The sequence below is a fragment of the Patagioenas fasciata genome, chromosome 3, assembly GCF_037038585.1.
Source record: "Patagioenas fasciata isolate bPatFas1 chromosome 3, bPatFas1.hap1, whole genome shotgun sequence".
Lineage (NCBI taxonomy): Eukaryota > Metazoa > Chordata > Aves > Columbiformes > Columbidae > Patagioenas > Patagioenas fasciata.
The window spans coordinates 37,459,800-37,472,992 of NC_092522.1; the positions used below are offsets into that span (position 1 = coordinate 37,459,800).

The 13,193-nt window shown below is 34.0% G+C and overlaps 1 protein-coding gene across 1 annotated transcript in view; it reads right to left on the reverse strand.

The window, feature by feature from the left end:
• DNAH8 (dynein axonemal heavy chain 8) overlaps positions 1 to 13,193 on the reverse strand; it is a 136,296-nt gene that overhangs the window by 53,526 nt on the left and 69,577 nt on the right. The window contains exons 49-57 of the mRNA XM_065834088.2: positions 12,672 to 12,909; positions 11,567 to 11,709; positions 9,273 to 9,407; positions 5,934 to 6,056; positions 4,172 to 4,385; positions 3,519 to 3,628; positions 2,811 to 2,974; positions 1,428 to 1,620; positions 866 to 988 (exon numbers count right to left, since the gene is read on the reverse strand). Coding sequence (XP_065690160.2) covers positions 866 to 988; positions 1,428 to 1,620; positions 2,811 to 2,974; positions 3,519 to 3,628; positions 4,172 to 4,385; positions 5,934 to 6,056; positions 9,273 to 9,407; positions 11,567 to 11,709; positions 12,672 to 12,909 — 1,443 coding nt within the window. The remainder of the gene's footprint in view (positions 1 to 865; positions 989 to 1,427; positions 1,621 to 2,810; positions 2,975 to 3,518; positions 3,629 to 4,171; positions 4,386 to 5,933; positions 6,057 to 9,272; positions 9,408 to 11,566; positions 11,710 to 12,671; positions 12,910 to 13,193) is intronic.

The following is a 13,193-nucleotide window of genomic DNA, read 5'->3' on the forward strand; positions in this document are numbered from 1 at the left end:
CCAGGTTGTATCTTCAGGAGTAATAAATCTAAAAATCAGAGACTTTCAAGGTCTTCAGAAAATCACCTAGCATCACATGAACTGTATTTAAAAATAAAATTATTTTCTTTTGTTTAAATGCAAAGCAAACAAAATCATTTACTTCACTTGAGGTCAACTAGAGAAGAACCAAACATCCTCTGTTTTGCTTTCACTATGGCTTCCATGTGCCTTTTAGTAAATAGATCATCAAGTAAAAGTAATTTCTGAAATAACTAACACAACCTTTTAAACCCGAGGCACAGTGCTTCAAATAAATCTCATGCTTAGACTTTTCCCCCCACTCATGAATCAAATCCTAACACTGGCTTAATTCTTTCCTTATATCTTCCTTTCTGAATAGGGGTTCAGCTGATTGCAAACTAGAGACTTTCCTCTACTCTACATACTGATTCTACTGCGGCCTAAATTTATGTCTTTTCATGTCTGTCATCCAAACAGATTCTACCTCATGTTGTTTTGGTCACTTGTCAGGTACAGATACTTTTAAAGTGTCCTCTGAATTCTTAATGAATAAAAATCATTCTATATACAAAATATAAATGTGCCTCTTAATGACCTCACCTTTCCTATTAAGGAAAATCTTCATACCTCTGAATACAAAAAAATCTTAAACAAATATACAAACTAAGGTATTTATTACAAAACATGCAAACAGGTAAAATAACTGTAGGTTTTTCCTAGTTCCTGAAAACGACTAGGCAAAGTTGCAAGCAAGTTTGAGGTCAAGAGTAGCTTTCCAGAAGGTGCCCTCCAAGCATGGCTTTGCCAAATCAGGAACACTGTTGCAACAGTTCAACTAATAAAAAAGTAACAATCTCCAAACCTTAACAATATGTGTCATTGCATCCTTAAAAAACACCAAATCAAGAGATGATCCTCTAATACATTCATTGTATTGTCCCTGATACATTTGCAGTTTTTCGCAAAGAAATTCAAAGCTTGGAATCTGGAATTAAAAAAAAAAAAAAAAATCAGTTACAATATTAGTGTGGTCCTTCAGAATGTAAAACTGCACTGACATTTTTACACAAACTTGAGTTCGCATATTGGCCACCCATAATGAGATTATCTTGTTAATTCACTGTAGTGATTGTAGTTGTGCTTAAGCAGAAATTTTATACTAGTGGTGGGAGAGGGGAAGAAAAAAAAAAAAGGCAAGAAGAAAAGGAATTAATAAGGTACATTTACATGGCATTAATGTTAATGTCACTAAAATGATTTATTGTTTACTAACCAGAAAAATCTAGATATATCTTCAAAAAAATGTGGTAGGCATTAAACAAAGCTTTCTGTATTATATGAGTTCTGCAATATAGCATACTTAATAATTAAAGGAAAACTTCAGTGCCTAGTATTTTAGGTGTAAAATGTGTAAAATTAAATACCTCCTCATAAATTTTTGGTGCTTCAAACACAAAATCTTCTGGTTCATCACCAGTTGGTTCAGGCATCTCGCGTAAAAAATCTACAAAGTATGGTTCAGCTTGGAGAACTTCTGTTAAGCCTGTACCCACGTATTCCTCAATTGCTTTAGTAATAGTTTTATCAAACCAGGCTGTATCTTCAGGAGTAATAAATCTAAAAATCATAGATTAGTACAATAAAAAAAACAAAAAACCCCACCTGAGTTCTAGTTATATATGTAGAAGAAAAAATATGATAATACTAAAAAAAAAATATTAAAATACATATTAGGCAATACATATTAGTCAACAGTCACAGAAATGGATTAGGCAATATTCACAGAAATTAAATGCTTCCATACACTAAATAGTCAGTCACATAAAACACAGAAACAACATGATCATCTCCATGACCCTCCTCCGGACTTGCTCCAACAGGCCTACATGCTTGTGTTGGGGGCCCTGGAGCTGAACGTAGTTTTCCACGTGGGGTCTCATCAGAGCCAACTAGAGGGCAAGAATCACCTCCCTCGACCTGCTGGTGAGGCTTGGTTTGATGCAGCCCAGGATACACTGTCAGGTCATGTTGAGCTTCTTATCAACCAATACCCCACTCCTTCTCCTCAGGTCTGCTCTCAGGCCATTCTCCATCCAGGTATTTGTGGTTGGAATCGCCCCAACCCATGTGCAGGAACTTCCACTTGGCCTTGTTGAACTTCATGAGGTTATAAAGCATTAACTTTATAAAACTTATGAAGGTCTTTCCTCAGGACATCAGAATAAGAAATAATCATATAGTGAAAATCCACAGTAGTGGTGGGTACATGTCAGGTTTTTACAAGCAGCTATAGTACTACATATATAGAATTTCACAACAAACTCAAACACTGTAAACACAAGAATATTACTGGATCTTTAACACATGCAGCTCATAACTGTATCTTTTATGAATATATAAAGGAGATTTAGAGTAGATGGGTTACCTTTTAATTGTAGGCATACAACATTTCTGTAAGGATATCAAAGCAATTTTAAATTATTCTCTGTGTATAAATTTAGGACACCGTATAATCCTCTTTTTTACAGAGGAACTGGCTGAGTGTAGGCAAACATAAGTGCAAAAAAAGTAGGTTAAAGCATAGAATATGCATATATTTTTGAGTTCTCCATGCAATTACTGGTCTAACCAATCAGCAGACAGCATGACATTTGTTGAGATAATACCCCAATATAGACTGCATGTAAAATAAGACATAATTTTTCAAATTGGCCTAGTGAGGTTTATCCTGTAAAGAAGTTTTACAGATATATGAGCAAATGTAAATGGCTAGATCTACTAAATATACAATGCTACAGTTATTATACCTGTCAGCAATTACTCTGGTACATTCATGTTTAAAAAGTGTTAGAAGGGCAGTGCCACTGTCACATTCTTCTGCCTTTATAGTTAACATTCCTTGCCAAATTCTAGAAAGGTCTCGAAGGTTGAATATATAGTGGAATTTAGATGGTGTAGGCAGCATCTTTGCCTAAAGGAAAATATTGTTAATTTTCAAAATCAGTAATGTTTTAAAGGAATTGAGAATAATATAAATTATGAATTTCTATTTAAAGACACATATAAAATATAACAAAATTACTAACTTTTACGAATAGTACTGTGGGTAAACTCTTCAAAAATATCTCATTTGTTTGGAAGTAGGATCTGGCACTAGATGTAAAACTCTGACTCATATAATATGTAATTATTTCATACATTGCTCTGGGCTTTATAAATTACAAATTATAATTTATTAATAATTTCACTCTCTGTTTTGTAGCTACAGTGATACAAGCTTTGGGTAATATGAATAAAACTAAAGGAATGAATGGACTGATATTTCCATTCATCTGTCATGTGTACTGAGATCCGATATTTTTCAAAACTGTAGCTTCAAATATTTTTTAGCCCATCTTTCTCCTGTGCTTTTTTTTTCTTGTTTTAAATATATTCTTAAGGAATATGTGCCTAGATTACACTAATAGTCACTCTGCTCAGACTGATTGTGATTAAACTTTCCCTGTAATTTATACCTTTGTCCACTGCCATAATATTCTGCCTGTTGTAACCAATTTTTCCACCATATCACATACTTCAGGGTTGAAATTCCTACATGATTGAAAGTATCCACAGCCAATAATACCTGCAAATATAAAATTCAGTATACAATTAATCTCAAGTTTTAGGGTATAATGTAAGTTGTCAGCAAGACATATAAGAATTTATGTAAAAACATTAATTTGCTTTTAAATTACAAATTAATTAATTTAATCTCTCTTGTCCAAGGCTTTTCTGAACTATTGTAGAAACAACTGGCAGTAGCTGCTGGTTTTTAACAATATACTGTATGGACGGAGTTAACAGACTAGAGAACTTCATCAAAAGAGGACACCTCAGACATTGCAGAGGTGGAACAGTAACCTATGCAGTAATAGGAGTACTCAAATTCTTCCAAGAAATGCAATTACTTATTTATTAATTATACAATTTGTCTAAAATTAAAGACAAGCATTTAAAGGGGTTAATTTCTCTTCCATGGCATTGTTTTTGCTATAATACAGCTTCAGTTGTTTCATTGGAACCATTACTCTGAATTTGTATGACAAAAAGTGAGAAAGAGAACATACTTTTGCACATTTTAAGTTAATTATGAAAAAAATAGCACAAAAACAAAATAAAGAAGTACCAAAAATTTTGTCTATGGATGCATTGGACGGCAATGTACAATTGAATACAGAAAACTGTCTTTTTAAACGCTGGGGAATATCGTTACGGCCTCCTCCAGGATGTATCATTGCTCCTATTAATTGTACATCTACAATTGTAGTGAAGTCTCCAGGTTTATCCAAGCTGTACATTCCTTTCATTTCCATCATCTGACGAACGATTTCATTCGTTATCTGTAAATTTATGTAACTTGTACAAATTCAAACAAGAAAAAAAAACCAAAATATACCTTGATAATCTAATTTCTTCTTGTAACTCTAACACTGATCCCTATAGAGAGCTTTTCACTAGAAACTAAACTCAGATTAATCTATCTTCCTTAGACTTTCTCTTCCTAGGAGATATTGGTTTACATGATTTTAAACAGCAGGAAAATTCTTTAAGAGCTGTAGTACCATATAATATTAACAAAATGTGTTTGTATTCCTGTTGTCTAAATAAAGTTAAGGCAATGAACTGGAAAAAAAAAAAAAAAAAAGTGTTTTTTTTAATCTTTTGCTGCTGGACATTCAGCTCCAGATGTTAAAACTATGCTTTTCAGTTCTCCACAATCCACTCTACAGCACTTGTAAGGATCAGGAGGTAGCAGACTTTGCCCCCGTAGCAACTGCTCCAACAATACTCAGCAAGCCTTACGTGTTCACATACTCTTACAAAGCCACACGGTATATGGCAGGGCACCAACTCCAGACTATCATCACATTAAAAATATTTCAGCAATGTCTTGGGACCATAATGGCAGACCTAGTTCAGGTTCTTCCATAAAGGAGACCCTTCCTGTTATTGAACACTGCCTGGGCCTGTGAGGGCTTTTCTTCCAACACAACCACCTATGTTCTAAACTATAGTCAAGCAACTCAGTGTTGTGGGTTATTTAACACTAGTTTCAATTAAAAAAAAAATAAAGTTCTCTCAAGTGAGACCAAATGATGCAAACCAAAGAACAGATATATATCGGCATTTAGGTAGAAGGCCAGGTTCCACTTTAGAGATACTAAAAACACATGCTTGACTTCCATTTTAACAAAAACAGCTTACCAAAGTGAAGAGGAGGAACTATTCAGCCTACATAGTCTCACTTATATCCATACTGCCCCTTAAGTATATGCCCAAGCCCACTCTCACAACCAGACCTGCTACCCACACTGTTAACAAACCAGCTCAATGCTGTGTGCAGCCTTAACCCAAACTGTGAGCCTCACAGAAGTCAGAGAGTGTGAGCATTCAAAATGGCACAGAGGTCCCAGGTTTCTAATTTGTTATTTACTCTGAGCGAAATTAAAATAGTGATAATAATACATGATATTTATGTTAAGAAAGACATTCCAGAAGACCTAGAGTCCTGGGCTGGAAATACTTCAGATCTGCTATGGGAAGGAAATGTGAGACACTTTTATCTGATTTTGGGATGGTATAGCCATATGAATGTTACACAGCCAAGTTGTAGATGAGCTCATCAAAAGCCAAATATCTCTAATCCAGATGGAAATGTGTTTATTTAGTGTTACAAATATAAGCAGAAGTGGAAATAATTTAAGATATACCATTATCCTACATGTCTCATCAGGAAATCTGATTTTCTCCTTTTTCTTCAACATAACAAAATTAGAAAAAATTTCCAATAATTAACAGTTAATTAAAATATTGAGGAAGTCCACTGATTGCCATGTATATATAAAAAAAGCACAACAATGCAAGAATATTTGTTAAAAAACAGTTACCTGATCTCCCCATTCATTGATAAATGGCATATTGATATCATCAACAAATACCGTCATTTTTCTGCCTCCAGGAGGTCCATAAGTACTTCCAACGCGTTTGTCCACATAACTCTCTATTGTCCTCTAAAAATTAAAGAAAGTTCATGTTTTCCATGTGAAGCAACGTATAGTTAAAAAAATGTGTTACTTATTTCCCTCTGCTAGAGCATTTATCCAGTATTTTCCTCTTTTTGTTAGTAGTCTAATCTCTGACTCACCATTAAGGAACTTTATTCTCCTGTTCCTCACGCTCATTCCTATGCAATTCTTTGGCCTTAGGACTATGTCCTGCAACCCACCTCTGGCTACTAGAGAAGGTTTTTTTTTTAAGTTTTCAAACTGGGAGATTAGTATTTCATTATCAGCACTGAACACAATTATTATAGTAAAATCACCAAACTAAAATGACATTAATTTTAGTGTGACACATTATCTCTGTATGAAACATTACTTCCTTATTGTCAATTGTATTTCAGTCTTGAAACATTTCAAGATCGATGTTAGAGAAACTGCTAAGAGAAAAGAAAACAGATCAGAAATTGTGAATTCTGTTGTATATTTTTTTTTCCTCTTTCTTCACAGATCAGTAAGAGGTAGTGGGAAGATAGCATATGCAATTTGAGAAATGGGGGAATGAAGCTACAAGATAAACAAGCAGATTTAGTATTTTCACTATCTAAATAATAATTTTTATAAATATTGAAATTATTCAGAAAGGCATTTAAAAATCTCCTTTCCAAAGTGTAGTAATGGAAAGGAAAAGTAATCTGATTTTGGAGAGTTTGTTATGCACTGTCTTAAAAATCTGATTGCTTTGGATTTCCCCTAGCTAAGCTCAAGTGTTTTATATTTGCAGTATAACTGAACACCTTATAGAGGCAACTTAAATGCCTTTAACAATTATTTCCCAGATGTCTTGTGAACTAAGTAATGCAATATATTAACATTTTGGTGACAATCTTTGAAGACTGAGATTTGAACTAAATAAGAAGCAGGATGCAATGGACTAACAAGACATTGATATATAATTGAAATATATCAAGTTCTACAGCTCTACAGTCTTTCTAAAGGTACTTGGAACATAAACAATGGCAGAAAAAAATACCTTACAAGATGGTAGCCAATGTTTTCCTTAGACAAATATTTCTTTTAGTTTTACAAGCAAATGTCATCCTATATAAGCAATGTAGCATATACTGTCATAAAGACAGAAGTATTAGTAGCATTTTTGAAACAGATACAAGTTTTCTCATAGCATCACAGAATTGTTTTGGTTAGAAAAAACCTTTAAGATCATTGAGATCAGCCGTTAACCTAAAACTGCCAAGTCCACCTCTAAACTGTGTATTGAAGAACCACATCTATGCATCTTTCAAACACCTCCAGGGATGGTGACTCCATCACTTCCCTGGGCAGCCTGTTCCAATGCCTGACAACCCTTTCAGTGAAGAAGTTTTTCCTAATATCCAATCTAAACCTCCTCTGGCACAGCCTGTGGTCATTTCCTCTTGTCCTATCACTTGATACTTGGAAGAAGAGACCAACACCCTCCATGCTACAACCTTCTTTCAGGTAGTTGCAGACAGCGATCAGGTCTCCCCTCAGCCTCCTTTTCTCCAGGCTAAACAGCCCCAGTTCCCTCAGCCAGTTCTCATCAGACTTGTGCTCCAGGTCCCTCACCAGCCTGGTCACCCTCCTCTGAACTCTCTCCGGCACCTCAATGTCTTCCCTGTAGTGAGGGGCCCAAAACTGAACACAGTATTTGAGGTACGGCCTCAGCAGCACTGAGTACAGGGGGAGGATCACTGCCCTAGTCCTGCTGGCCACACTACTCTTGATGCATGCCAGATTTTTTTTTTGTCCTGTTTTTTCACAACATAAAATAATTAGCTGAGAAGATAAACACACACATACCATTGTCATTTTGGAGATATGTGATTAAAGCGAAAAAGAGAAACTGTTAAGAGAACAGAAGTGATTACATAAGAAACTAAGAAACTTTTAGCACATCTAATGCATCCAAAATCACCCAATCTTTCAAATATCCTCAGAACAATGACTCAAAATTAAAAAAACTGTTTGTACTGTGGCTTTTTCAAGTGATTAGAAGCTTTTCAACTGTTCTGCTACAATCAGCAGAATGAGCTACGTATTCAGTGAGCTAGATGAAAAGCAAGCACATATCTTGAGGCACTACAGGACTGACAAGACAAAATACGATCCTTTCACAGACTCTGTACCAGAGATGAGGAAGTTTGGGTTTTGTTTTCAAGATAGGAATGCTCTAGGGACCCATAATACATTAAGTAAAGGACACTGTGACAGAGATACTGACTTTTCAAGTAGTCTTGCATGCCTGGAAGAATGCCTGTCTTATATCCCAGTTTGATATAAGCCACAGCCAAAGATCTTATGCATAACAGAAAACCTCAACAGCTATTCTGTGAGTTTGGGACTTAAAATAATAATTTTAAATTCATTAATTTTCACCATTTTCTTAATAATATCTACATTAGCTTCTTAAAAAAGAAGTTTGATTTTGGGATGGAGTTTGTAAGACCTGCTCCATGAGCAGACTTTTCAATCAAGAAATACTCCAAGATGATTACTTTATCCTACTGGTGGATTGTCACCATGAATTCATCGCTTTGAAGAGGTAATGAAGCCAATTAACCTTACAGGATCACATCCTAGCAACTTAGTAGTATTGGATCACAGAACAGTGGTATAAATCATCCTTTCAGTCACTTGAGAAAACTATCTGTAGAATTTGTTTGTATTTATATGGATTTTTAACACTTATATTGGGAAAGGGAAATCTCTACAAAGTTGCAATGCTAGAGGACCTTAACAATTTGATTTCTGATGCTGTAGACACTCCTGAGCTAAGGAAAAATAAGAGGTTAAGTGGAAATCTGCTATTTATTTAAAAACAAAAACAAAAAACTAAACAACGGTTTAAAAATGAAGAATCAGGAAAAAAATAAAGCAGTAGAAACAAAAGTTTTCATTAATCTAAAATGAAAAGGAAAGATTTTCAGAAAAAAAATGGATTCTTAGAATTACATAATGAAAAAGTATACAGCAATCATGAATATATCTATCTCTGAGTGACTATATTACATTCCGATCTGCAAAAGTTATTTTAATAGAATTTTCTGAAGTGTTTAAGTGACTTAGAGGAAAAAGATCTTTTCAACTTTATTTCTAAATCACTTATTTTATCATCAGAATTAAGTACACTTTAAATACTTAGCAAGGAAACTACATGCAAGAGTTGCTTAAAATCTATATTTTTACCTGAAACATAAATGGTTCTGTGGCAGACGAAAAGTTTAAAGACTTTGACAAATGCTCTTCTGGGTCATATTTCTTCATATATCCCTTAATCATGACTGTCTTTGCAGTCCCCTGTTCTCCTATGAGCAAAACCGCCTGCAACACATATTTAAATCACATTAGTATCAGAACTTAAAATTAAATCTGCATAACAGACCTATTTTAGAGAAAGGGATACTTTCTGTATCTGCTTTTGAATAATGTATTATTCTGGCAGATTTTTTCTGTCTCCATATGCAATGACACAGTATGTGTTTTTCATCCCACATAGATTCTCCAAGACAAGTTATGTCCAGAGTCAAAAGAGGAAGGATGAAGCGAGAATGTATGAGAGGCTTTACTTCTTATCTTGGTAAAATCTGAAACTAAATCAGAATGTTGCTGAACGGAAGGATTAATAACTCTTTCCTTTCTCTTAAGCCTTTAATAAAAATCTCCCATTTCATCTCATGAAAGTGAGTTAGATTAGAATGCTGCTCTTTTTCAGACATGTAAAATCCTCCATGGTATTTTTCCAACTCAGGTTTTCACCTTACTCATGCTTTCGACAGATGCTATCTTCATTATTGTATCTACTTCATGAAAGGAATTTGATCAGTTTACAGAAGGGAGTATGTATTTCTTTACGATTGTGAGCACTAGAGTTCATAATCCAGGAGATGCCTGTAGGAGATTTTTAATGTCTGAGGACTCCTGGCTGACTTGCTCCTGCTTTAAATTAATGCTCTCTAACAGATAGCCACAATGATACCACATGGTCTCATTCTTTATTCAGTTTCTGAACATCCAAGCAACCATTTAACCATGACACCATGGATGATAGAAATAAACTCTCCAAACCAACAAGTGAAGTCAGATCTCTGAAACATTCCTTTGGTTTCACCTAGTATGTGTAATTCAGCTGTACCTGGAAAGAAAGCTAATGCTGTTCCGATCCTATCCACAGGAAAACAATAAAACAAAATAAAACAAAATAAAACAAAATAAAACAAAATAAAACAAAATAAAACAAAATAAAACAAAATAAAACAAAATAAAACAAAATAAAATTTCTCTGTCACAGTTCAATATGTGATGAAATCAAACCTTACCAAAGAAATAAAATGCTTGCAAACAAAGTAAGCTGACTGCTTCCAGTCACACTGGTCAAGAGGGAAACATATAGAAGTCCCATTGCACACTGAATGCTGAAATTTTTCAACTGAAGAGAGCAAGATTTCAACTGTACCCCACAGAAACAATGAATTGTGGGAAATGCCAGGTTTCAGAGATTCTTTTTGAAAGATTTCAATGTCCATTATTTCTATTGTAATGATGGCCAAAAGAATGTACCTGGAAATATAATCAGTATCTCCCAAGGCATTAACATACAAAGATTAATAATCTGTTTCTAAACATTTTGCAAGTTTTCATAATTTGTGTCAGATACATCAAAGGCACACCCACATTATGCCCTCTGGAATAGCTGCATCAAACCCAACCAACAGCTTTTCTGTCCAAATTCCAGAATTTTACAGAAAAAAAAACAGGTTCCAGGACTGGCTCATGTACTTGTTATATTTCTGATATTGGCTCCAGGTACTAAGAAGGGAGTGCACTGATTTATATTTTGCAAGCTGACAGAGATTTCCACACAAGGTTGCTAGGGTTATTAAAAGCATAGTGCTAAAGGAAAATATGCACTTTTCAGGTCTTCCTGTGTTTGAAATAAGGCCTATATATGTTTTAATAACTCTTGTTTAATGTGGTCTGAGTGAAAAGCCATGATACCAAATTGGTGAAAGCTGTATGAGGACTGTCCTCTCCTTTTCTCTAGTTGTGGCTACTGCTATTAGCTACAGCGTTCCTAATGAGAGAAAAAAAATACAGCACAGGCTAGGAATTTCTGGTTTTTAATGAACTGCCCTGTAGAATTTATTTTCCTTGTTTCCCTATTCAAGAAAGCATAAAGCAGAAAAATAAATATGGTGTAAGGACTAAGAACAAGATTATATGTCTTTCTCTAAAAAAGTGATAGGTTGTTAAACTTTTTTTGTAAAAAGACTTTAAGCATTTTGCCCATGCACAAAAATAAGTACAGAGGATTCCTGTTAGAAAATAAAAACAGAGCAATATGTAAATAATGGTGTACCTGGCAAGCAATGACTAGAGGCAGAGAATATGAAGAATTATTGCAAATTCCAGTTACTTTATAAGTAGGTTTATATTTGTTTCATATAGTAGGCATATACTTAAATAAGTAATCCTGTACTTACTTTCTGTTGTTTTGCAATTGTGTTTATCAAAAACTGAGTTCTGGTATTGTCAACATTTGGAACTAGAATAGAAGCGTAGTCTGGGACGTGATCTGTTGGATAAACATATTCCTGAACTCTTTTACTCCAGTGCTCCCACTCACCTGAAGTGACAAAAAAAGAGGAAAATATCTTACAATATTTTGATCATGTTCAATATTGTTAGTACGAAAAAAACCCCAATCAACATGTTATGGGTGAAGTACTACAAAGTATTAAAAGGGATACATTTTCTCAAATCTAGCCAAAAGGACATACTTAGTCATGACCTCTAATTAGTCCACAATCCTACTAAATATACACATATTTCTTAAAGTTATATAGGGCTATTTAAATTAAAAAAAAAAAAAAAAAAAAATGTTTACCTAGAAACTCATTCTCACACCGCTAGTGAAAAATTATGGAACATGAGAATATGTATTGTGTATGTGTATGCTAAGCATTGTTACAAACAAACAAACAAACAAAGAACTGAATTTGGATACAATAGAAATAGGTGTATTCATGTGAAAATATACTTGGAAAGAACAGGAAGTTCTTTGTGAAATTTTGTGTTATTTAAACTATAAATTCCTTGTGGAAAATATCACACTATGCAAAATATCAGTATTCACAATATTCAAAATCTCACACTATTCTTACAGTCTTGTAAAGTGTAAGATTTATTACTATCAGACATGGACAAATAATTATTATTAAGTGGAATTTAAATCAGATTATATTTTTAACAAAAAACACTACCTATATAAATTTTATAATAATCTAGACTAAACCAGCCTAAACATAAATTAACTAAAAATCGTAGGCTGCTGGAGTTAACAGAAAACAAAACTGTAAGAATGGAATAAAAAACAAAAGAAATAAGAAAATATTACCAGTGAGCCCTCTATCCCTTGTTTCTGACTTCTGACCCCCATAGAGTTGCTACATATGGAATCTGTGTTACTACTGTAGACATCAAAAATCTCTGGCCATATGGCTGTATAATAAGGACTTTTAAATTTCAAAGATGCTATACTCAGTTTTAAAATGCCAGTATAAAAATAACGTTAATGCTTTTTCTTACCATGATCAGTAACATAAAACTCATACATGGTTTCAGTGCTGCCAGGGGACATTTCTGGTAAGTCTAATTTGTTGTCATGGTCTCTAATGAAGGCTTCCAGTTTATCTCTACTGTCCAGCTCCAGAGGGGCACCTAAACTCCACATTATTGCAAAGCAGAACAATTTATGCAGATGAGATGTAGCTGATGAACCACTTCCTTCCTTCGATGGAATCAAACCCTCCAGAAGATTAATAGACTGAAAATATTTTGAAATATTGTACATTAGAATATATTACATAATCACTTCTAATTTCTATGCACATATGAACATGTGTTATTTAAGTGTACTCAAACTTTAAATCATAATTTGAAACCCAACACAGGTTACCAAAGAATAACATCAAATTCAGAACTACAAACCCAAGAGAATAAAGATATCTATATAAAATTGGGTAACATTTTCAAAATTACTTAAGTAATTTGATCATCAACTATCCTTGTAAATGATGTCTCTATAGTATATGCCATTTAAGAACTAGG